The 26,499-nt window shown below is 40.4% G+C and overlaps 1 protein-coding gene across 1 annotated transcript; it reads right to left on the bottom strand.

The window, feature by feature from the left end:
- Positions 1–26,492, bottom strand: LOC147828091 (myocardin-like). The gene is made up of 5 exons (XM_087211148.1): positions 26,464–26,492; positions 21,297–21,352; positions 19,806–19,881; positions 15,856–16,017; positions 1–1,467 (listed from the first exon to the last, which is right to left on the bottom strand). The coding sequence occupies exons 3-5, from the start codon at positions 19,819–19,821 to the stop codon at positions 1,160–1,162; spliced, it is 486 nt and encodes a 161-aa protein (XP_087067274.1). The 5' UTR covers positions 19,822–19,881; positions 21,297–21,352; positions 26,464–26,492; the 3' UTR covers positions 1–1,159.
- Positions 26,493–26,499: the final 7 nt, after the last annotated feature.

Below are 26,499 nucleotides of genomic sequence, written 5' to 3'. Positions count from 1 at the left end.
GTCCAAGCATTTTGGAGAAGGGCCACCCAACACTAAACTCTTCTGAAAGGGAAGGAGATGGAGATGGTCTGGAGAGTTCTCTTAGAGCTGGTACATGGCAGAACCAGAGCAGGAAGCATTTCTACATCTTGTGTCCACTGTGGCACATCTCCTACCCTCTCATGTGAGGCTGCCCTCCCACATTTCATGAATACCACGCTAAGCTGAGGAAGATTCTCATCAAGTTTGCATAGAGCTTCTGGCTTAGATTCTCCAGGTATCACTGATGTTTTGCTGTGATCCTGAAAATCATAGTTACCACACCTCATAGAGCTTTAGTTTCTCCTTTGTCAGAGTGGACATTATGACACCTACCTAGAGGGGACTGTGATACTAAATGAGAAGATATTTGGAACGCGCCTGCACTGTTCCTGACCCCAAGTGAGTGTCATGGCAGTAGCTGTTGTTTATACTCATCATTATTCTTCATAAATGTGCTTTATGAGTGTTTTCAATCTATGTTCCAATTTACATTCAGTGTGCACTACAAGTGCACATTTAAATATACATTGAAGATTTGTGGATTGTCCAAAAAGAGGTGGCAGCTATGCTTGGATGAGGTGTGGATAATGATTTTGTAGTGGGTTGGTAGTCAGTCACTGGTTATGGACTGGACACCTTGCTTTGTACCATCGGCACTTTCTTCTCCCTGTTACCTGAAAACCCTAGAATGACTCTTTAGTATAGGGAAAACTGTGGACTTTGAAATCAATCAGTCCCACTCCAGCACATCAATCCAGGACACTGGTGGTGAGTTAACCATTTGGACCAAGCCTTAGCTACTCCATTCATGAAAATGTACATAAAAGGCATCTACTTGGCAGAATAGATACTCTAAAGAATAAAGGACATAGTTCTGAGAGTTCGCTTTCTGTGTTTTCTGGAAATTTTTGTTATGACATACAGATTCCCTGGCTGAACAGAGTAAGAAAAGACATCAAGATGATGTATCATCAGGAGACAGCTCTGGTCTCAGCTGTCTTGGAGAAGGAGGAGGCAGAAGGATCACAAGTTAGCTCACATCCAACTTGGGTAACTTGGTAATTTAGGAAGAGTTGGTTTCAAAATTACATAAGAAAGAGGGCTGGGGTGTAGTTCAGTATGAATGAAGGCCCTGGGTTCAATTTCTAGCACAGAAAACAGAAACAAAAAGAGAGAGAGAGGACATATTCTGCGGTTTCTGAGCAAAACCAACTATAGCAGTGTTAATTTTAAGACTATAAAGAGATGACAAAACATACTTTTTTTGTACCTGGATTGTCCCTAGAGAGCCTGCCACAGAGGCTTCACTGGCTTTAACATCTGGGGGAGATCCCACTGAGCTGTGGGGGTCTTTGCTTCGAGCCTGATCTGGAGAAAGCCCATCACTGCTGCTGTCTTCTTCAAAGGCAAATGCATCCGTCGACTTAGAGAAACTCACCTGGTTGCCTGGGGGAGTGAAACCAGAGACCTGGGTCAGTGGTTTAGGGGTATGGCTGTTTTAGAGATGCTTCTGTGCATAATCCCCCGAGTGGCACACATTTCTTTCCTCAGATTTATTTACAGTTCAGGCAGGAGTGAAGATGTTTTTTAAATTATTAGGTTCCCCATATGAAAACTTGTGTTTAGGAAGGCGGTCTGTTTGGCAGGGAAAAGTGAGTGATGTATTAAAGACTGATCATCATTGGTGAAACTTTATTTTGAGGCTTCTGCATTTCTCCCCATTTTCTCCCCCACATCTTGGAACTGGGGATTGAACTCAGGACCTTGCACTCTCGAGACAGGAGGTGGCACCACTGAGCTAAATCCCTGGCTCCTCACCCACATCCTTTTGAAACCAAGTTGGGGATGGTGGAGGAGAGCAAAGGGGATGTGGGTACACAGTGCAGAGGAGAATGAGCGCCAATCGCCTCAGGCTTGTAGATAGAGACAGAACTGAGTTGACAGCATGCCATTTGCATCAGCGTCAAACATAAAGCGGGGCACATCAGAGTCAAACACACAGCACAAAATGTTTAGCAGGCTTTGTTAACAAGGACAACCCCAGCCAGCTACTAAGCTTAAATTCCTAAAAGTCAGAATTAGCTATTGTCATTGGAGGGTCCCAAAGAGCATTCAACAAAAGCCTGCTTATAAGAGCTATAAATGTGCCTCAGAAACTTCACCCTGATTTTCATTTTGATTATTTAGATTTTCTTTTTATTCCTCATAAGTTTGTTTCTATTTTGCAAGTCCTTAATGACTCACACACAGAGATTCTTCCTCAGTTCCCTGCATAGTCTTTCTAGGGTGGCAGATGAATTGTCTTAGGGACAGAGGCTATCAGACCAGATGGGACCATTGTGACATCCTCATACTCCCCTTACATTTTGTGTTGCCCACTTTCCACTGCTTTATTGTCCAATTGCACAGTACACACTGTGCCAAAGCTACACAGCTTTCCTGAGCCGATTCCAAGCACTGCTCAAAGGAATTTAGGTATTATCAGGAAGTTTTCCAGCCCAGTATTCAACAATCACACAAGAACTTTTGACTCTCTGCTTGCTGCAGATAAGAGAAAGGAGCTCTCACCATGGTGATTGGGAAGTCAATGAGGAGGGAGCTGGAAGTAGTGGAACAAATGTGGCACTGGGCCTGTCATTGCTGCCACTGCTGGCATCTGCCATGGAACTTGCAGACATCCAAGTGTCCAATCAGGAAAGAGGCAGGCAAGGACAGGGCAAGTGGAAATACAACCGTTGGCCCTATGGACAGCCCACTAACCTGGAGGGGCTTGGACACCAGCCTTTGGCTCCACAGACCCTTCAGAAAAGTCATGATTGCTTAGCTATGACTATGAAACTAATTATGCTTCTCATAAACATTCATAGCACACAAAAAAGCCTACAGTACATAATATGCCTCTGTTAATAATTTGTTGTCTCTTCTAGATTTAACCCTATGCAGATAGTAAGACATACATTTCCACATTTAAAAAGCATTCCATCCTGATAGAGCAGGGAAACTATACTATTCAGGGGCTGGGGCTTAGCTCAGTGGTAGAGTGCATGTCTGAAGCTCCAGATTTAATCGCTAGCATAGCACTGCACAAAAGAAAAGAAAAAGCAAAACTACTTTTTTTCACTCTACTATATTTCTTGGAGTCCTTTCCATGTGAGAATAGAGGTCTTCTTCATTTATAAAGAATACCGGCCCAATATTCCACTGTGCTAAAGGGAACTTACTATTTTCTATTTATCCTTGCATGTGTTTTGACTGTAAAAAAATCTAAAATAATAGATGAGTGTAGAGAATAGAAATATCTATTTATACAAAACTTGAAATGAATAAATATTATCATTTTCTCATAACTGTGTTTGAAAGATATTCACATAAGAAGAAGGAGATTTCATTGGATATTTGCACAAATGCTAATGTTTTCTTTGAGATCAGGGGTCTCTCCTTCCTCTTTCGTACTCTGGTCCCAGATGCCTCTCTATCTACTTTAAGAGTTCAGAGTCAGGGTATACTCTTCCTTTTTCATTTTCTCCTAGCTGCATCTAAGCTTTGCAAACAGCCTTTATATGTCATTTTTGTGTAATGTGAATGACTCTGTACAGCATTTTCCTTTTTGAAGATCATTTGCCTGAAATCAACTAGGGAAAGTCCTTTAAGTTACTTCCATAAATATATGTCTATTGTCATATAATCCAGCTCTTCTTTCTTTAATAATTTAAATCCCTATTTGTTTGTGGGATTAAAGGCTTTGTCCCTGTTAAAAGAATAGCATGTATGATTGAGGGGCAGGAAGGCAGGGGATATGTGGGTGGGTATCAGGCACCTCACGGAGATCTACTTGGCCTATGCTCTGAACCAACACTGTTCACAGTTGCAGAGAATCCCATACATGACCCCATTAGCCCTTCTGAGCAGCCAGTCTTCTCTGCCCAACAGGACACTGACTGAAAGCTTCACTGTCTTGTGTCCCTTCCCATTTCCTTCAGTGTAAATAGGGTGGGTCTTTTATGTGTGATCTGACACAGCATTTGAAAAAAGGCTCTCACCCAACTCCAACAGAGCATCACATCCCAAATGTGTACAATTAGGGGAATAAATCAAATTGCAAATTTGCTCTGTATTCTATCATGTGAGTAGAAATGTTCAATAAAATGGAGAGGAAATGATTTCTCTTCTTATCTCCCAATAACCCTACTTTAACGGTGTTAAGGAGAGAGAGAAAAATGACTCAAATAGCAGGTTGTCTCAGCAGTTTACCTAATAGTGGCAGAAAAAGCAAAGATAGTTAACTTGTGTAGGACCTGGGAATAGTTTAGGAAGTTAGAGAAGATGAAAGTTCTCTCATCTCTGTTTTGTAGACAAGGGCATTGCAAGGTCCATTCTACTCAGCTCTGTGGAAACTAAACTGGGTGTTGATTCTCAGCCTTTGACAGTTCTAAATTTAGAGCCACACTTCCGGGTGGGGGAGGTGACAAAACAGGGATCTCCCCAGCTGCCTTCAGGTGGAGCCATCTGTTGCTATGGAAACACTGGTCAACCTACTTGGCTGACTGGGGGCCAGGGAGGGCAGGAGAAGCAGAGAAAATGATCTCTATCTGCACACATCATGTCCTCAGGACACCCCCATAGCACCACAAGATCTTTTCCTTGAGTTTTTGGGATTTGAGGGTCAGAATGTGACAGTGTAATGGTAACGAGCAAATAAGGCAGAGTAGCCTCAGGAAGGACCTGGAAGGACTGTGGACGCCTTGCAGTTGCCTGCGGTAAATCAGCATGCTCCTTCTACTCTGACACCTGGCCCTTATTGACCCCAGGTTGAGGTCCTAGAATGATGTGGAAAAGTCTGGAAGTATAGTGTTTCAAATAATGGAATAGATACAGTCAGCTCTCAGTATATGTGAGTTCTGCATCCATGGATTCAACCAATGTTATATTAAAAATATTTAGAAGAAACATTGCAAGTGGGCTGGGGATGTGGCACAATGGCAGAGTGGTTGCCTGGCATGAGTGAGGTCCTAGGTTTGATCCCTTGCATCACAAAAAATTTAAAAAATTCCATCTATGCTGAATACGTACAGATATTTTCCTCCTTGCCATTACTCCCTAAATAATCTAGTATAACAACTTTTTACATAGTATTTAAATGGAATGAAGAATTATAAATAATCTAGGGATGACAAGATATAAGGGAGGATGCATGTAGATGGATGAAAATACTGTGCAATTTTATAGAAAAGACTGGAATGTCTATGGTATTTGGTATCCATGGGGTTGGGGGCCCTGGGACTAATTTCCAGCTGATACCGAGGGATAAGTATATAAGTGGCACTATAATCAGTTCCATTTTCTCCAGAGCTTAAGAGAGTATTCCACAATTATTTCATTCATTTGCAGCCCCCAGACTTTAAAAGCATGATCAGATAAGACATGGTGCAGAGAAGAGAAGGCCAGTATGAGAAAGAGGTTATCACTATGTCTCCTTGGACACAGTCGGAGAATTTTTCAAGGGGTAGACTGCCTGGTGAGTGTTGGAGGTGGAGAGACAGAGGAGATAGGGAGTTGTTCAAGAGTCTCCTGGAAGAGGTAGGATTGAATGGAGCCTGAAATGACAGCCCCCTGTGGACAGGAGAGCAGAATGGGAGCGGAGGGTTGTGCTGGCGATGGGGAGAGTGAAGGAGAGATTATTGGATTTTGCAGGACTGGGGTGGGCAGGGTGAGGAAGGAATTCTCCCTGCCAGGGGAATTATGTTAAGAACCAATCCCGGGAGAGATGTAGCCTCAAGGAGTGCACTTTATCAAGTGACATCAACCATTGAAAGTGGCCCCCTTGCTTAAATCAATGTAGCAAGGAAGACATGAGTACATACAACCAAATACACGGCAGCTTTTTACATCCAATGCACAAATAAGATGAGCATCAGTGGCCCAAATACAACTCCTGTCTGGTATCTAAAAAGTATGATGCTGTGGGTCAGAATATGCAGACAAATGTATTGAGGACCACTTTTGGCTGTCCCCCAACATGGGGCTTGCTAATCCTCACTCCTTCAGGGTTATGAGTGGTTTGGATGGGCCACTGCCAGGGCAGAAAAGGGAAAGGGCAGGGGCCCACAAGTCACACACATTATCCAGTTCCTGTTGATAACAAACCCCAACAGTGGAGGAGCCCCGAGGATTGATGTGGTTGTACAGCGTGGTCCATAAGGGCTCTCAGACACACCTTTTGGTTTGTCCCCCTTTGGTTCTACCACATCTATGGGAGTGTGACTGTTGCAAAATTATTTAACCTCTCAAACCCTCAGTTTCCACATTTATAAAATGGAAATAATAATAATAATATAATAATAATAATAGCAACTACCGCTCAGTGTTTCAGGGATAAAAGACATAAATCTTTAAGCTCAGTCCCTGGGGGATATATGTCCAATAATTTCTAGTTGCTATTATTGTTGTTAGGAGCATCTGTTGGTCTCAAGTTTAACATTATCAAAAACAAAAAGACCACCCAGGATGCTGTTTAGTTCATGGTCAGCTTTGCAAAGGTCAGCCAGACTCCAGAGCCAAGAAAACTAGTTTGTCTTGAGAGATTCATTCTGGGAAAATAAAGACCAGACTGAGCTTCCCCAAAGTAGGAGGAGTGTGGTTGGATATATGGGCATGTTACTTCTCTCCTTCCTGGTTCAAGCCAGGCTCAGGAAGAGAGGGACAGAGGTCACCTTACCTGACATCCTCTGGAACAAGCAATTTTATCACTTGTGTTGTGACCCTAGGCCTCTGCTCCAATTTCCTACAAAGCATGGTTGGCTGGGAGCAACTGGAGAGCAGAGTGCTGGATATTGTCCCTGCAGGCACCAGCGTGATGACAAGGACCTGCTTTGGGAAGTCCTGACTTCATCATTCAGCTATGCCCATGGGGCTGGCTCTGGCCACTGGCCCCTGGGGGATCTTGGGCTGGTGACTCTGAGCTTTCTCTCTCCCTTTTGGAAACGATTAGCTGAATGAGTCAATAGCACTTTCCTCTGCAAAAACATTTAAAATTCCAAGATTCAAGTGAGATAATTGGAGTTCTGGTTACCTTTCTGCTTAGACCCACACTAAGGGCTGGAAAGTGTGAAGTGGAATGTGAAACTACATCTCCTTTCTTATCTACTTGCAAGCCAGCCCAGGGCACAATACAAGAGCTATTTTAAGGCATGGACAGACCACCCTGAGATCCTTCGGAAATAGAATGGACTGAGGTCTCTTTACTTTCCTGAGGGAGAATGGCAAACATGTAAAGTCAGGTATTGCCTAAATGTGGCTCTTCCTTAAAGATACTTAAACAGACCTAGCAGTGTCTACCATAGTCAGAACTTATTGCTTTTATGATAGAAATGCATATTAGTAGATGTTTGAATGTAAAACAGAGTTTTTCATCTCAGTTCACTAGCACTTGAGAAATTTGCCATAAGTGTTTTGACCCAATCCTAGGACTGCCCAAGTCAAGAAAAATAGTTGACCAGTGTAAATATTTATTCTCCATCAGCTGTTGAAGTTAAATCTCTAGGGACAAAGAATAAGGATCCTTAGCCCTGTCTCTCTCTTTTATAGGACACCACTAAGCCTTTCCTATTTCCTCAGATATCCAAGAACTTCTCTCCAGTTCTAGTCACTCCCAGTGATGCTGAGAGTACATCAACAAGACCAAAGCCTTTCACATCACTACATAGCACAAGCAGAGTCAAGGAGCTGCCTCCTGCTCTGTATTCACCCCTTCCTCCCCAAAGCTCGCACAAACCCCAAAGTTATTGGCTCCTGAATTTTCCAATTTCACCCCCATTTCCCAGAACTTTTCTTCAGAAAAGTATCTGCCATATATGCCTTATGTTTCTTTCCCCCAAGGATCATTTGTACTCTGGAAGTGATTTCTCATTGTGGAATGATAGATTTTGTCCATGAGAAAGTTATACAAAAGCAAACTTTTAAATTTTTATGCCAAAGCAAACAATCCTACTATTTAGGTTAGAGCCATGGTTACTGTATGTCTGTCTTTAAAATGAATGATCAAGACTTCCAGAGTCTCTGAAGAGTGACTGGATCCTTAGTAACTAAGAAGGCTGTGTTGTAAAGTCTGAGCCTGGGAGACACAGATGAGGACAGATGAATATAGAATCTTTAGAAACATAAGTGATAGCTGGAAATGGATGACTTCCTCACTGGCTCTGGGGCCTGACATGTTGCCTTCTATAGCAAAAGGTTATAGTGACAAAAAGAACTAATTTATCTTTGACAATGGGGTTCTATGTTTTGAAGAATGTTTTGGTTAAATGTGTTAAAAAGTAGCTAAAAATCTGACTCATATAGGAGACCTGGCCCGGCGCAAGGGCAAGATAAGAACAGGTTAAGAGGAGGTACTGGTCCTCTGGAGCTGAAAACTGGGACCCTTCTACTGTTTGAAGAGTTGGGATATCCAACTGGATTCTGTTTCATTCACGCCAGAAGTCAGGCATCTGGAACATACATGGCTTCCTAGGCACTAAAGGATGTTCATGTCAAGGGAAGAAAATACTCCAATAACAAGCTAGAAGAAGACATTGGGGTCTCACAACTCACAAATGTTTATGTAATAATGGCAGCTGGTAACTGAACAAGGCCATGGTAAACTCTAGCATATAGTCTCTGTACTTATAAATTATCACTTGTGGATAATATGTTGGCTGTATTCAGTGTTCTGACCTGATTGATAGTTTTTTAGAAAAGGGAGACAGGTAATCAATTGGGCATGGTCTCTGAGATGTGCTCACTAGGAAGCAGCAGCCACATATTCCTGCAGAGTATGTCACCCTAGTGTGATTGGTCTGTTTCCTCCAGCTGGAGCCTACAAAACTTTACTGATTCTGCCAATAAGCTCACAGGTTGAAAGCAGGACACACAGTTGGCACCCTAAAGGAGGAAAGTTTGGTGCAGAAAAATTTGGAGAGAAAAGACCTGGTTTGGTCATTCATTGGACAGTAAGAGCAGTGACATGTGGAAATGAGAAGAAAAATATCAGAGGTGTGGGATTCTGTCCAAAATGTCCTTCCCTGTGTTTCAAGAGATGTTCTAGATTATTCTGTCTTAGGGTTGGGGAATTGTTGGTCTTTAATGAAGTTTGGAGGGAGGGAGATGATGACTGAGTGCTCCTCTCAGAGCTTGGCAAAAACACAAAAGTACAGCTGCACGGGCAGCTGGAAAATGTAAACACAACTGGGCCAGCACGTGAATGGAGGAGGGAGGATACACAGAGGCCTGACCACAAGCCCAAGTCTGCACCCTACACTGAGGAGAGAGGATCACAGGAAGTGGCAGGTGCAAGAGTGAGCTGGGTCATCTTTGCCACGGGCAGGTTATTCCAACTGCTGCCGCCAAGCAAATCCCTCTTCCTTTGTAACCTTTTGCAGTATGTGGGTTCTTGCCCATAAAACTCACATGCACATTTAAAAGATCGCTGTTAAAGAGATGGATGCATGGATTCAGAAATAGGTAGTGAATAACTCATAACTAGTCTCTACTACTGGCTATTTCTTGGACTAAGCCAGTTTATGTCCTCCACTTCCTTTTCTAGCCCTTTGGTTCATTCTGCATAGATTCCCAGTCTCTACATTAAATACTACTGTGTGACAGTATCATCCCCAACACTTTTCCTTTTAGATATCTTCCCATTTTCCCCCTGTAGTCTCTTCCACTGGGTGCGCAGGAATTCTTTGCATCCCATACTACTTCTGTTTACAACAAGTATCAACTTTATTATAACATATAATAATATTTATTTATGTTTTTGTTTACTGTCTATGTGTCCCTGACTAGAATTTCAACTCTGTTAGAGTGAAGTCTTTGTATGGTTTGGTCACTGATATATCCCAAGAACTTAAAATTAGGTCAGGCATACAGAAGATACTGAACAAATATTAGGTGAAACAAATGAATGAAAGGGAAGTGTTGTCTAGCCTCTCATCTTACATTACCATATACACTGAAGATTCCCAACTCTGCAGCTGTAGGGAATCCTCCCTCCTGAGCTTTGCTTCCATAGAATTCAGGGTCTACTTAATCTCTTCCTAGGTGACCCTCAAATTCAACAGTTTGAGATGAGAATTTGTCATCTTTCCCCAAATCTTGCCTGCCTATCCTGATAAGTGATGGCATCATTTTCCCAGTTACCTGAAAGGAAAACTTGGATGTCACGTTGTCAAAACTGGTATATTCTATCATCACCTAATCATGCAAAATCACCTCTCTCTCAGATTCTCTTCTTTGCATACTTACAGCCAAGACTCTCCTTCAGGACCTCATCCGCTCTCATCAATAAGCCCAACAGCCCCTCAGTGGACCTCTCTGGCTCTGTGCTGCCTCTTGCAAGTTGACTTCTCATTGCAGCCAGAGAGGCCTTTCTACACATGCTGTCCCTCACCCTATGCAGACACGCAGACACACACACACACACACACACACACCACACTAACAGAGCTCTGGCTCTGTCCAGAAAACTCTTGCAATGCCTCTCCAATGCTTTAAACTTGTGCTTATCCTTGTCAGGGAATTAGAAAAATGCTTATATTTATTTCCTGAAGTGATGAGAGCTTATCTGAAGTTGGAACCTCTCTGTGCTTTGAAGATACAATTTAAGCTGCTTTTATTTCCAAACTGGCACTTGCCTCTCCTTATTGCTTCTCTTAGCCCTCTTCTCTCAGGGCTCAGCCAATAAGCCAATTCCTCCAGGATGCCCTGGATAGGTGCACACATATGTATTCCCTCTGGGATACATATCTACTCTCTTGATATGATAGTTTTCTCTTGAAATGATAGTTTTCTTCTCCCATGCCTCTTCTCTGACTTCCCTGAAGTCAGAATGGAAAGCAATTCATAAATATGTCTTTAGTGTCTAGTCAGCTGTTTACATAATTTCATTGAAGCCACCTAGGAAAAAAGTCCCAAGGGAGATAGTCTCAAGGGAGATAGATTACTATTATTGGAATTTTATAGACATTTTATAGATAGGGCAATTGAGGCACAATGAGATTAATTGATTTTTCCTTGGTCACCGATCCAGGATCACAAAGTCCTGGTTCAAAAACCAGGCGGATGGACTCCAAAGTTCTGGCTGGAGCCTGAGAGGGCAGCTCAGGGGCAAAGCACTTGCTTAGCATGCAAGAGACCCTGGTTCCCCAGCACAAAACAAACAAACAGACAAAAATAAATAACAACAACAAAAACCTCCCAGCTTTCCTGCCTTCAGGCGGCTTCATGTCCTGTGCATTATTTTTTCTTAAACGTCCTTCATCTTTGTCATTTGCACTTCATATCCATTGACAGGGCTGCTGCTTACACCTTCTGCCTCCTCACCTTAATGGGTACATACTTTTTAACCATTCCCTCTACCTCTATTCTTTTCCCCTCACCTGTAACCAGATTCCCTATTCTAGATCTTCAGCTCTCCTTGTGCAAATTCTGCTCAACAACCTGGACTGTATGTAAAATTGAATTAAGAAAAGATACAAAACCAATACAATTTATAAATAAAATCATGAATTACTCCTTTGCAAAAATCAACTAGGAAGACTTCTAGCTAGCATAATGAAAAGAGAGAAGAAGAAAGAGAACATACAAATATTCAAAATTAGAATTAAAAATTTAAATCTACCCCAGGTTCAGGGAAACAGAACTACATACTATGTGAGCCCAATTAACTTTGAAATTTAGGAACAGAAAGAGAATTTCTAAAATAAGTAAAGTGTGCAAATTGACTTAGGGAGAAAATTTGAATACACAAATAACTATGGACAAAAACCAAGAAAAGTGAGCAGAGAAGTCCTTTTAAGTAAGGATTTGGTCCCCTATGATGTCACTAAGCAAAGTTTTGCAGCAACGGATCATTGAGATCATACTGAAATATTTCCAGCACGTGAACACATGCAAAAAGTTAGCTCTAAATTATTTTGTTAAATATGTACAGATAGATTTTCCTTGAATTAGAATGATTCAGCTTATGATTTTTTTCTTTTACAATGAGGCAAAAGCACCAGGCATCCAGAAGAAACTTTACTGCAAATTTTGAATTTTAATCTTTTTGCAAGCTAGTGATAAATCGTATGACAGTCATGAGGGAAATGACAATATTGTACAGTGCAGTGTTGCTGAGCTATGATACTTGGCAGGTTAGGTCCAAGAAATGCATTTGCAGCTTAATCATATTTTCAACTTAGCATGGGTTTATTGGAACATGACCCTACCCTAAATGAAGGAGAATCTGCATAACTCACCATTTAAATCTGAGAAATGTAAGGTAAGAACATAGACTGGAATTATTTATGAATATTGGGACAGGACTAGCTGTGTATCAAAATTTATGCTCCTGCTTCTGCAATATAGAGTTATTGTTGAGCAATGGCTGCTCAGCCAGGGATAACTTCTTGGCCATATGTTCTGTTTTCACAATGGAATTTGAATGGAAGCAGTGTGTTCATTTCCAGGCTGAGGCTGTTTTAATAAGTGAGTGGGGTGGTCTCAGTTTTGTTTTCCCCTTTACTGGCTCGATTCAGAGGATGGCAAAGCTTTAGGGCACACAAATGATGAGCTGTGGGCCCAGGGCATATTTTTGTAAATAAAGTTTTATTGGAACACAGCCATGCTCATTTGTTTAGTTATTGCTATGGCTACTTTCCCACTACAGTGGCAGAGCTGAGCAGTTGTGAGAGAAAAGGCCTAAAGCATTTACTATCTGGTCCTTTAAGAAAGAATGCCATCTCGCTCTAGGGCATAGTGGGGTCACTAGACAGTGTGCCCCAGAGGCCTTGTAGAAGAAGAAAACCCTGAACTATTTAGGGGCAAGAGATAATCTTCTTCTGTTAAAGTGCTAAATTTTGTGGTTTGTTTTGCAGCTAGTGTTGTTCCAACTAATAACACAACAGACACAAATATCTCAAATAAAATAATAGCAATTTCTTTAAAAATTCATAAAAGATTGTTTCCAGAAATTTAAGGACAATTAGAAAGGTAGCAATACCACATGACTAGGCTGAAAAAGAAAATTCATGACATCAACTTTTCACACAATATGGAAGCACTTTAAAAACTCAGCATCCATCTTATAAACTACTCAGCGGAATAGGAATAGAAAAATACCTCTTTAGAATGCCTATCTAATAGCAAAGTGAATACCATAGAAGTGAGGGACTACAGATATTCCCACTTAACAGGGAATATGAAAATATGCTCTCATCAATATAACATAGCACTATGACAAAACATAAAACATAACACAACATATGGAGTACCTTTTAAAGCTAACATACCAATTATAGTCATATTCTACTATGTAATTTGTCCATAATTATTAAATATACAAAGCTTATATGTGCTTTATATATCATACAAATAATTTTATTTATAAGTATTTATATCTGCTAATTTTTATATAATATATATTATATGTTTCATATAATATATATGTAACATATATAATTCATATACTTTATAAATAAATGTATGATATAATTTATAAGTAAAATATGACATAATTTATAAATAAAACATGAAAATTATATATAATTTATTCATATACTATATAGACTTTAAACATGATATTAGGTAATATGTTACTATAATGTTGTTGGTTTTCAATGACCAGCCAGTGGAACAAGGCAGAAAAAAAATTAAGGAGGAAATAAATTTCTATTTTTATTATGGTGTACTTAAAGAACTTAAGATAAACTAAGAAACTTTTGGAACTATGAAGGAAATCTTCAAAGATTATAAAATAAAGTTATAAAATAAATATATAAAGTTATAAAATAAATATATAAAATCAGTAAGTTTCCCATAGGCCAACAGTAATCCATGTGACTTTACTTAAATCCACATCAAACTTTGCTAAGGGAGATAAAAGAAAATGTCAATAAGTAGAGAGGGACACTATATCTGCCTTGGAAGAATCAGCAACTTTTAAGCATATGAATTCACCATAAATTAACTTATAAGTTCATTGCAATTCCAAACAAAATTCTAACAGGACTGAAGTTGGCATATAAAAAACTGATGATGATTTTCATTTAAAATTCATTTCTGAGAGTAGCCAAGAGACATTAGGGAAATCCAACCAATGTGAAAAACCTTTTAAAGATGGATATTAATAAAATAGTGAAATATATCACAAAATTGAAGAAAAAATAAAATTAGACCTGTTTCTTAAAGAAATTAAATAATTTCAGATGTATTCAGGATTTAAGTGTAAAAATAAAAGACTGTACATAAATTGTTAAAAGATAGTCTAGGTAGAAGATCTCTATATTGTCCTCCATTCTTGATCTAGGAAATATTTTAATTAAAAAATTCAGAAGCAACAAAGAAAAAGACAAATAGACTTTTATATGGAAAGTTGAAACTACTATATGTAAAATCACTATTCACAAAATCAAAAGACAAAGGACAAATTCATCAGAGGCTGAGTGATGCCTGTGACAGATGGAAGATGCTTCCCTCTATAAAAATAGCATTTACAAAGCAGTGAAGAGGAACACACTCAGCAGGAAGAAAGAGGAAAGGCTGCAAACTGGCCATGACACATAATCACATGAAGAAATATAATCTCACTATAAACCAAAGTAAGAAAATTTAAAAAATTCTTTCACCTACCATACAAAAATAAATCACAAATTTATAAACATGGACTAGGATGCTTTACAAGATGCCCAATGGATATTTTTTCCTGTCTGAGATTGTATCAGAGTAATGATGGGGAGTCAGTGCACTGTTGAGTACCCTAGGCTAAGTTCAAAGGCAGAAGATACTTGGCCATTTAGTGCAGAGAGTAAGGAAAAGAGATCACAATGGGGCTTTTGGGAGGCAATGAAGGGTGGGCAAATTTACACACCTGGAGTTGGTATTTTCAATTTCACATGGTCTCTATATGGATGGATGAGAGAGAGATTTTAAAATGCAGATAAACTTGATAAATTTCATAATAAGCTTCATTTTGGATACAATGCCCTTATACATAGGTTTTGACAACGTGTCAAAACATTCAAAAACATATCACTAAATAATAGTTATCAGTATTCTCAGAGCTGTTTGTGGGCCTAACTGGAAGAAAGTCGGTTTCCCTATGAGGGTGTCCACCTCCCTTTTCTCCCTTCTATCACCATTTCCCCAGGTTGCACCCAAAACTCTCCACAAGTGAATTCAGCACCTGCAGACTACGTGGGTTCATTTGGTGTCAGTTGTTCAAAAAACTTTACAAAATGACTTTATGAAATTTATGACAACATTAAAGTTTATGGCTTCTCCATGAGTATTTGTACTTTGACTTCATAGACCATGTGAAAGTTGTCAAGAGTGTTCACATGCATCATGCAGTATCAGCTTCCCTCTCAAGAGCCTGAGTAGGGCAGATAGCGTCACCTCCATCTCAACCAGGCCAGGTGACTTGGGTGAGCCCCAGCATACAGCAGCCAGACTAGGCTGGGAGTCCAAGAGTTGTGGTTTCACCCTGCTTTAGAAAAGGAAGTTGAGGGGGGCTGTGGCCATGACTCCTAAGAGTAGGACCATGTAGGGGAGATGTTTTAAGATTATATCTGGTCAGGTTCTCAACCTGCCTGAGGAGTGTAAAATTGGCCTGTGTTGACTTAACCTTTGAGTGTACATGGATGACTTTGTTCCTCATCCCTAGGCCCTCTGGAAGGAGGGACATCCTGGGAGAGTGACCCACACCACACACCACACTCCTGTTGAGAGGCCCTCAGCCTTACAGCCCCTAGCATGTTGGACTTCCAGCTGCTCTTGGATCTTACAAGCACCAGAGACAGGCATTGTATGTGTTCTGACTACCTTTTATGGCTTCTTTCACAGCAGAATCCACTGGGAGGATGTTCTTTTCTACCAGTTCCAGTGGCCCTGGTCGGAGAGCAATCTTTTTGTTGAGATCATTGGCAAGGCGGGCTCTTTTCAGCTTCATCTGAGCAGTTGGAATGGACCTCTCTGAGGTGGATGCTAAATGATTGTAATGAAAAAGATCAGTTTTAGAGTTTGATGTCTTTGTTCTGCTTTGTTTTTGGCTTGTGGCTATAAAACAGTGTGTCACATCGTGCCCTAACATCCTAATAATGTTTCAATGGAATCATCATCACTTCCCAAGGATTAATGCTGAAGACTAGATACTTCTAAATAAAGGCAAATAGAGAGGCACAAAGAAAACTTGGAGAAACTTATTTTGCAAGGATCTGTGAAAAAATATGCAGTTTGGAGATTTTGCAAGCAAGCATTCCGTGGGGTCCACATTACTTGCCTCACTGTATGCTGCAGAGATTGGATGGTGAATGGCTCAGGCTGAGCTGGCAAGAAATACGGTCTACAGTTAGAATGAGTAGTAGTAGTAAGACTTTGGGTTTTAGACTTGTCAATGCTGTGACGCTGGCTGAGAGTCAAATGCTCAGGTTGTTTATAAAAGAAAAAAATCCTTTGAAGCCATTGTTTAATTGAACAGAGGGATTTTTAAAGACTGAACTTGCCTAACAGGTGTTTTTAATCATTTGGAGGGTGAGGAAGGTTACATACAGGGCCCTAAATCCAACCCTATATGGCTGACATCAAACTTCTTTAGAGAGGGCCCTGACTCATTTCTGTGGAAACTTGGGGAAGAATCCGGCTAACTTTTTCTCTAATGGAAAAATGTAAGCTAAGATTTGATAAGCATCTATAACTTTGTTCTCAACTTTGTGAATTTAGCAAATAATGTGTTAATAGACAAGCCTTCCAGCCCCATTATTCAGTCATTATCAAGCTATGACTTCAGCCCATGTGTCTAATGGCTGACCTAGAATTCTAGGAATGGCTAATCAGTTGCAACAAGTTGGGTCCTAAGAGCCCATTGCAAGGATTCCTTGCTAGACTCCCTGCCTCAGGGATTTCTTGTCCATTCTGCACACCAACCCAGTACTAATCTTCAGAAGTCCCTTCCATTTTGTATTCTCCCTACAAGATGGTCCTCTTTATCCAAGCCTGCTACAAACCGAATCCATGTCCTTTCATGATTGGTCACTTTCCCTACCAAACATGCCATCCCAATGAGTCTGGTCTTGTTCTTTCTGCCTCCCTAACCTGTTGTCTTACTGAGCTCACCTTTGTGCCTTTGTACCATTGCTTCCCCACTCTGTTCCCCACATACAACTCCTTTTGTTTAGGCCATGGTAGAAAGCCTTCCTGTTCTTACAGATCCTAGGTTTGTTTGACTCCCTCTAGCAGTTACAAGCATGGGCCCTTCATTTTATATTGCTACTTCTGAATTTAGGTGATAAACTCCTAGAGGGCTGGGGTCATTTTGCATCTAGCAGGTCTGTGGTGCTAATCCTCTATTTCTTTTGGGCAGAAGAGAGGATTCCATGAAGCCAGAAGCAGTTTGATATTTTAATGAAAGACTGTAATGATGTAAGAAATAACTTTCACAGGTGGTTCTGAGGATTGAACCAGGGCTTCATACATTCTAGGCAAGTGCTCTGCCACTGAGCTACATTCCTAGCCTTAGAAATAACATTTTGTATTATCTATTTTATTATAGCGTTACTATTTACTCATTACCATAAGTGTTAAATATGCCAAAAAGTTTGCAAAAGAACTCAAAAGCCTCAGGAAACTCCTCATTTATTTTTATTTTTATTTTTACTTTTTTTTTGGTACTGGGGATTGAACTCGGGTCCTTGTGCTTGCGCAGCGGGCAGCCAAAACCACTGAGCTAAATCTCCGGCCCAGGAAACTCCTCATTTATAGTCAATACTTTTTGTACTTGGCATCTCTCTTAGTTATGGTATTTATTAGTAGGTCTACATTTTTTTCTTCCTAGAATCTGTCTATAAATGTGTCTTATCTTTATATATATATATATATATATATTTCCTCCCAGAATTTGACTATAAACATAATTTTTTTCTTCTCTTTTCACTAGGCATCTTGAAAGCCTTTTCTTATTCAGTCACTATTTTTTGAAACCCTCGCTTGTAATATTTATGTGGTATTCAATTGCACAGATGATCCCCAATTTATTCAGCTAATCCCCTATTTTGGACATTTTGCCATTTTCAATGTTTCATTTTCTTAAGTAATTCCATGATAAACATCATTGTACATAAATCTTTGCCTGTGTGATTATTTTCTTTAAAGAAAATATGAGAAATCACAACACAAGCAAAAGAGTAGATACATTTTTTAGAAGTTTGATGCACATTGCCAAATAGCACTATAGAAACGCTGACCCAATTGTACTCCTAACAGTTGTGGGTAAGAATGTATGTATTTCCCATATCCTTGCCACGCATGATATTTATTTTTATTTGTTAACCTGATCCTTGAAAAGTCTGTATCTCATTTGAAATAGCATTCTTTGGATTATTTGTGCAGCTGCAACTTTGTGTTGTCTCAGTAGCTGCTTCTAGGGTCTTTGCCATGATATTTTTGTAGAGGAGGTAAGAATCTGTTACCTTCTCCTAAGAGCCTTTGGTGTCATTTAGTTGTCTCATCCAAGCCTAAGCCTTGCAGCTTACACAGCCTCTCCCTTGAGTGCTGCATTGTCCTCCCTCTCTTTCATACTCCAAAAACAGTTCTCCATCTTATAATATTCCACCTGTTCCAGGGGTGGAAAAAGTCAGCCTTGGGAGACTGGATGTACTAGCAATGATACTGATTAAAGAACCAAGATTCACAGCTTTCATGATATTTCAGGACCATTTGTGCTACTTAAAGCTAGCATACATTTGTGTAAGGAAATCTGCATTCTAGAGAAAAAGTGCTGGTGTATGTACATACTCTTCCCTCAGCCTGCAAAACCCTTCCTTTCTTCTTTCTTTTCATGGTCTGGCCTTCACATTGCAGCTCATTTTGTTGCTCCTTCCCCATCAATTCTGATTCAGATGGCTCTGTCCTCTCATTCTCTATGCACCCATAATACTGTGGATTTTTGCTCTTTTCCTGCAGGATTGTAAATGCTGAGTCTAATGTCTGCCTCCATTTACTATCTGAGAGAAACCTTTAAAAGTGGGAACCTGGGTCTTATTCATCACCATGTGCACAAAGTATGACAGATCAGCTAGCCTCTAGTTTGACATCCAATACAGTACTTATTTGATGAATAAATATTTTATAGCTACATCATTCAAATAGAAGGTAGACCCCTTTGAACTTGGGCACCAGTAGTCTGTGGGAGTCCCATATGAGGGAAGGCAACTCTTGAATTAGTAGAAGCCTCCCTGCTCTTATTCAGGTGTTTGCTATGAGGGGCAACTAGGTGTTTGTCCTATTTCACCCTCCTGAATGTAAAGGCAGTACCTTAGGGTGGAACTAGGCTTGCACTAATTAACACTGATCTTCTTTGATTATTTCCTGCACACCAGAATATAAAGGAATCAGAAAGCAGGATCAAGCAGTTCCCTAATGGGTATGGAAGCAGAGCCTCAAATGCATCCCAAACTGAATGATGGTCCAGATTAATAATCACCAACACATGTCAAACACTTCTTATGTGCTCAGAGAAGTTATGTGACTTACTCTGGCTTTAGATTCAGGAAGTGGCACAGATGAGACTGGAACTCAAGATTGAAGGCTTACTGTGGCTTTCTAATTTGATTTTCAACAGGGCTTAAAATGGCTAGATGACTGCTTGAAACTTCCTCTATAATGTCAGGAGAGACATTTTAAGGGTGTTTAGCAATTGTGCAGAGACAAAGAACTCTGGAAAAAGCAGTCCACCATTTGATGGACACCCACTAGTTTATGATTTTATGCAGACTTACCTTGGAGTATGTGCATATTAACCAAGTTGCTGGGGTCAGATCTATTCCTGCCCTTGCGCCTAAGGGAATCTTCAATCTGTGGAACAAAAACATGGAGAATCACCTAGCTTTAACTTTGTAAAAAAAAATTTCAGTTTCTATTAATGGGAAAAACTACTCTCTTTTTGTGACAAATGGAAAATAGAAATATCCTTGGTCTTCCAGGTTTTGATGAAGAAAGACAATGACCATTCCAGGAGTTTGGGAATGGGAAAATAAGATAAAGAGGTAAAAAGCTTGGGTCCATGTCAGAATTACAAATTTAAAAGCTTTGAAGGTACAGGGAGGTATATGTTAATAAAATATTGATACAAAAGTTATGATACCAAGTTACTTGTATTATAATCAATCCTATTCTATTGCCTTGTAAAACAGTCAAAATTAATAAAGGTTAGAGACAAAATTTTGCATAAAAACATCTGCTACAATAAGACCACTTTCAGCCCTCTCCATGATTCATCTGGCTTCTCTCTTAGGACATGGGAAAATGCAAAGCCTGCAGATTTAGACTTTAGAAATAGATCATTTTCTGTATCTCATCATCTTGAGGGGGGAGCCACTCAGTGATGGTGAACTTTTAGAGCTTTCTATGATAACAAACAGCCTACTTCAGCACGTGTGCCATAGGTTCACCACTGAGGCTGTCATAGGGCCAATCTAGGCTTGATTTCTATTAATAGGCTTTTATCTTACTATTTTGGCACCCTGAAAAAAGGCCTGGGGTTCTCTCCAACTCTGATAAAAAGACACTCAGCTGTTGTTTGTTATTTTCTAAGTAGTAGGAATAACAGCCACTCACAAGCAACTTTGAAGAGTTGCAGAGTGCCTCTCTTCCTGCCTTCCCATAGATAAGCAGCAAGGCCAGCACTCTCAGACAATGACACAGATGCCCCAGGCCCTTCCTTCTCACTCAAAGTGCCAATGGTGCTAAATGGTATTTATACCATTGATCAATTCAGACTGCAGAGGTTCCTTATGAAGGTACAAAATATGTGAATTTTCCCTAGAATGGAAAACAAACATTATTCCTTTTGCCTTTAAGCAGCTGCAAATAAGCTCTGTATGCACAGACCTTGTCTTCTCATTGAATTACATTTAAGAAAATCTGTTGGTTGCTAAGAAAAGACTGCAATAAAAGGTAAGGCAGCTTGGAACCAACCTTACCACCCTTCTCAAAGTCTTTTGATCCTTGGTGCATCCTTGCTGTGATTTTCCCTAAAACCAAAAAGATTAAGGACATTTGTTTAAATGCTAAAAATAGCAGTTTCAAAGCTAACTTAGAGGATCCCATCTCCACCATAATTAGGGCAGAAAAGTGAGGTTCCATACAGTTTGGGGGCATCAACCAGTTGAAGTTGGTTGAAGAAATTTCACATGCTTCAGCCAGAGTTTAGCATCCTGAGGTCTATAACTAACAGCTCAAGTTCAGGAAAGGCAGTTTGCAAAAATTACCTTGTTACTATCCAAATTTTTTCTTTGCTCATGGAATGCAGTTGGACTTTTCAGTGCTGAAACAGAAAAACAAAGACATGAGCAGAGGCTGGCTCAGGGGTTGGTCAGCATTGCAGGGCTTGCTGCTGTGTTGGCTGAGCTATGCACAGTCTGGAAGTGATTGCCACTATTAGGCCACATGCAACGAAAGAGGAAAGGCCTGGAGGATGCCAGCTGCCTAGAAGCCACAAGAGCCAGAAGAAGGTAGAATTCAGTCCTCAACCAAGAGGAGCAGCAGAGGCAGAATGCGTGACAGGAAGAGGAATGGTGGAGGCAAGGACATTCCAAGTTCCTTAGGAAATAGAGGGGTCAGAAATAACATGGTTTAAGAGAAGAGGTAGATAGGTAACTTAACACTCTCTGCAACTTCGCTCTGCTCTTGAGTTCAAAAGCTGGGTGGTCTGGGTAGGGGTGTACTGTAGGAGGGATGTACTTTGGATAAGGGATGTGGCTGGTTGGTCATGAGCATGTAAACAAAGGAGTTTAGTGAGAAGCAGATAATCAGACTCGAGGGCTGGAAGGAGCCTTGGAGACAGGGAAGTCCAGTCCAGAATTAAATGAGGAAACTGAGGGCCACACAAATGGATTAACTTGCCCAGAATCACACAAGCAGGGCTTGGAGCCTACATCCTCTGATAACCCTAACCTCTTTGTAAGTGTGCTATTCAAATTCCTAACAATCAGCTAACCCAACATTGGTCGGTCACATGTAATACAGAGTAGCTGTAAACCACCAGAACCAAATACCTCCACTCTTTCCTCTACATCCTCCCCATTACTCATCTGAAGCACCTCTTCATGATGATTCAATCAACTCTTAAGATGTAGCAAAAGAACTAGAATATTCAGCAAAATTCTACATTTTGTATTGATTTGCCTAGTCCCCTGGAACAATCTCAATCAGGAGCCATAAGTAATCGCTTTTCATTGTAAATGATGAGGTTGATCAGAGGTAACAGAATTGGATTGATTTCTCTTGAATTTTAAGTCCAGACAAATTGATGAATTACATCATGCAGAGTTTTACAATTACTCTAACAGATGTTTACTCTTAAATTGCAGGCAATGAAGTATTCTTCCAAATTTTGGCTGCCATAAAAATTAGTTTTCTGGTCAGATCAGCACTTGGGGCCATGTATGTACACATATTCCTCATTCAGCTCTTAAGACCATGCATGTTAAATGCAAACACAGTTTTCAACAGGGATAGTTGGACATCAAGCTATAATAATGGTGGATACCACAATGGTGGTTAGCCTATTTTCCTCTATGTAGGATGATGCTTGGCAAGTTACTAAGACAAGTTCTCCATCAATTTCCCTGCCTCACTGATAATTTTGACCAAAGAGACATGCAAAATAGTCCCAATGACCTAGGGCCCAATATAGTTGATATCCTCCCTTTTCACTTGGGCTAGAGATTGAGAGATCTGATTTTTATTACAAAAATAATTCTTTTTGCATATGTATCATATTTCCCACCAGTCTGGAAACTGATTCTTTAGCTTCTCTTTGATTGCTGTCTTTACTCTTAAAACGGGCTTCTTTGTCACACCTGTTACTGTAGATGGCCCCTTTCCTTCCATTTCTCCCCACTCAGTGACTCTGGAAAATAAATGTGCTGCTCTCCTGTGTGATTCATACATTTCCTTTGATTGAGGTCTGGAAGGAGGCATGACTTTTTCTGCTTTGATCGCGGTTGAAATTTATACTGAAGGTGTCTGAATATTGGTTTCCTTTCCCCCAGCAACTGGATCACAAAGTCTACTCAGAGAACAGTGGCCCCTGGTGAACCTTCAGGCCTTCACCTCTGTCCCATCACCTGGGGATCATTTCACTGGGTATTACATATTGGTGTGGCTTGACTGCTTACATCATTCAGAAAAAGAACTGGCTTTAGAAATGGGATCTTAATTATTAAGTGGTTAAAAAGAATAACACATCCTTTTACTTAACAAGTTATCCAAAGGGAATAATATAAATCTATCTTGAGATATCTCACACATTCCAAACATGATTGGTTTTAATTAGTCTTGGAACTTGAGAAGGATTTCTGATTCAAAAATGAAGACCTTTGTTTCTTGTTAGTGGAGCTTAACTGTCTTAAGAAACACTGCTTTTCCTACATCTTAGCTTCACACAGCTACGACTCATCACTTTTTTGTGTTAATAACTACTTTGTGAAATGATTCACATGGTCCAGTTCTCTGATGCTACGGGCACAAAGGTCTTCTAGAACCTTCTAATTGTGAGTGGGAAGCTATGTCCATATAGCAAGGTCTTGGAAAGAATACCAAAGAGGTCCACACTCTGCTTTTCCCACATGCTTCTCTCTTCAGGAGTTAGTGGGGGTTTTGTGTTTTGTGGAACACTGAGTTGAGGTCTCCCAATGGAAAACTCCCCTGTAATGCCCTGGGGTTGAGGTTTGTCTTCTGCTTGACTCCAGAGAACATGGATTTTAGCCATCTTCCCTGCAGGCCTGCAACAATCATAATAGTTGGCACCCCCAGTCGGGGTTTTGGAAAATACACAAAGGACCACTTGTGTTTACCAGCCTGGGGAGTATCAAATGGTGAAATTTTGTATTTAAAGGACATTGACATTTAAGATTGAAAAGGAATTTGGATTCCTAAATTAAAAAAATAAGTCCATGTGATTTCAAATTAAAATATGGTTATAAATCCAGTCAGCCACACATTTGACTCTGTGGGACCAGAATGACTCCACTTTGGAGCGGTCTCCCTTGTTCTCTCAAATTTGTGCTTGAACTAGGACAAAGGACGTAATCCACAACTCGGGATTCCTAAGTTTAATACTCAGCCATCTGTCTGCCCTAGAAACAAATGTCCTGGGCCCACTATCTATAGGACAATCTGTTAACATGCTGACTGTCCACACAGGGTGGTCATGACCATTAGTCAGGATGTCTGCTGACCATCAGTACGTGACAGTAGACCACTAACCTTTGTCCCCATTCTTCTTGTAAAAACCTATACGTAATCCCCTTCAACCCCCAATGAGCCTAGCCAATCAGAATTCTACACTTCATATTTGCTAAGTGTTAACCAATCATATGGCTGCTAATGACCAAAGCCTGTTGTATTCTCAATAAAAACCCTGCTAATTTGGAACTCGGGGCTCTCAATCTCGATCCGCTGTGTCGGTGACAACTGAGAGTCCCTGCTTGAGCTTGAATAAACGACCCTCGTGTGCTTACATCGGAAACGGCCTCCTGGTAGTCTTTGGGACTTTGCAATCTGGGCACAGCAACTCATTCCCTCTAGAGGAAGATTAATCGCTCCTCACAGGGGAATTCATGTTCTCACCTCAAAGTTTAGTTGCTGGCTATTCCTATTTCTGTCTCCACAGCTCCAGCTAATGTAGGTCAGCTGTGTGTATAAACATGTGCTTACTTAAGAGTTCAGCAAACAATCCTGAGATAGAACAGGCTTCTTGTGGTCCTCCTCACTCTAGTCAAAGCCCAGGCCTCTGAGAGGATCCCAGACAGTGAAGAAAATAGGCCATGTGGCTGCTAAGAATCCATTTAGGGCTGAGACCTGATCCTTATATATAGGGCTGGGAGCTGGTGTTGGGCAGGCTCTGATAGCCAAGGCAAGGTTGTTGCCAGATGTGATTTCACCCTAGGGACCCCTCATGAGCAGGTTCAGTGAGAGCCCAGCTCCATTTGTGATGAGGATAAAGACCAAGAGGCAGATTCAAGGAGCCAGAGAGCTGGGACAGCAATCAGACCCATGATTCTCAAATCATGGTCCCGGGGCCAACCTTCTCACTATCAATTGGGAACTTACTAGAAATTCCAATTCTTGACCCCCACTCCAGAACTACAGCATCAAAAACTCTGGGGATGGGACATGGATCTGTGTTTGAACAAGCTCTCCAAGCTGATTTTGATGCCCAAGTGTAAGAACTTCAGCCATGTCCTTTATAAGGCCAGTTGGTCCTGATCTACAATCCTTGGGGATTTGTAAATTTAAAAAGGGAGCAATGGATCGCCAGGATTGATTTTCAGCATTTCAAAAAGATAAAGAAAAAAGTATGTCTGCTCAGAGAGAGGATGCTTAGGCTAATGAAACTTTCATTTTTCATTGCTGCTGTCTGGAATGATACCAGTGTGGGTTAGAAATGGGTATTTTCATCAAAAAGCACTGCCTGGTAACTTCATATGCCATTAATTAATTAAAAACAGAAATATGGTTTAATAATTAATGTGGATAGTGTTCTTTGGGAGGAAAAGACAAAACTGTTTCAAACATAAAACCTACAGCAGTGAAGGATGTAACCAAAAAAGTCCTGAGTAAATAAAAACTTAAGAACCATTTATCTGAGGCCTGTCGACATTTTGTCATCTGTTTTAGATATAATTCTGAATTAGTCCATAGGTTTCCTGGGCTCTCAGTTTCCCACTTACAAAATGGGTTCTCTTTATCTTGGTGTAAAGAAGACCGAGTCATGGGCATGTTTCTTCTGAGATCATGATATTTGCTATGTGAAATTATATTCTCCTTTTATAGCGGTAATAAAATAGCTTACTTATTCCATACCCAAGTGATAGTCTTAGGGATCTAAAAACAGTGACCTTTTTCCAATGCAGCTTGTAATATTTAAGACCTGGTTTGCACACTTGCAGAATTTGATGCAACATATGTGAATTTCTCTGATTTGAACATTGGAATTTCTCTGAAAAAGGAAACAAAGACAAATTCAAAGTATGTCTATAATTATTGGTTTTCTAGTTTCTAAGAGACAGAGAACTGGAAAACTGAAAGAGAGATGGGGGAAAAGAAGAAAGTTATGATTGTTGATCTAAATGGACTTGGCAAGAAAATTCAAGGTACTTTTTCCTATCTCTGAAGTTGAGATGTTAGAAAGAAAGGAAGAGGCAGATAGATTAATCCCATTGTGCCACATTCTGCTCAGACAGTCAACAGTGTGTGAAGGGTGCTGTGGGGGGAGAAGCCAAGTCAAATGAATGCTCTGAGAAAAAGAAGAGAGACTTTGTCCAAGTCAACTTCTCAAAACTATGGTGAAGCTGCAAGGGGTGTGGGTGCAGGACTTGCCCGGGTCATTCTTCTTGCTATTCAGGAGTATCACAGAATTCAGGGATTTACCAAGGCTTTGCAGTAAGTATGTGGCTGCTGGAGCTT

Source organism: Heterocephalus glaber, unplaced genomic scaffold, assembly GCF_053883595.1.
Source record: "Heterocephalus glaber isolate CG9 unplaced genomic scaffold, H.glaber_assembly_v1.0 deba00001318, whole genome shotgun sequence".
NCBI classification, from domain to species: domain Eukaryota; kingdom Metazoa; phylum Chordata; class Mammalia; order Rodentia; family Bathyergidae; genus Heterocephalus; species Heterocephalus glaber.
This window is presented reverse-complemented; position numbering and strand designations above follow the sequence as displayed.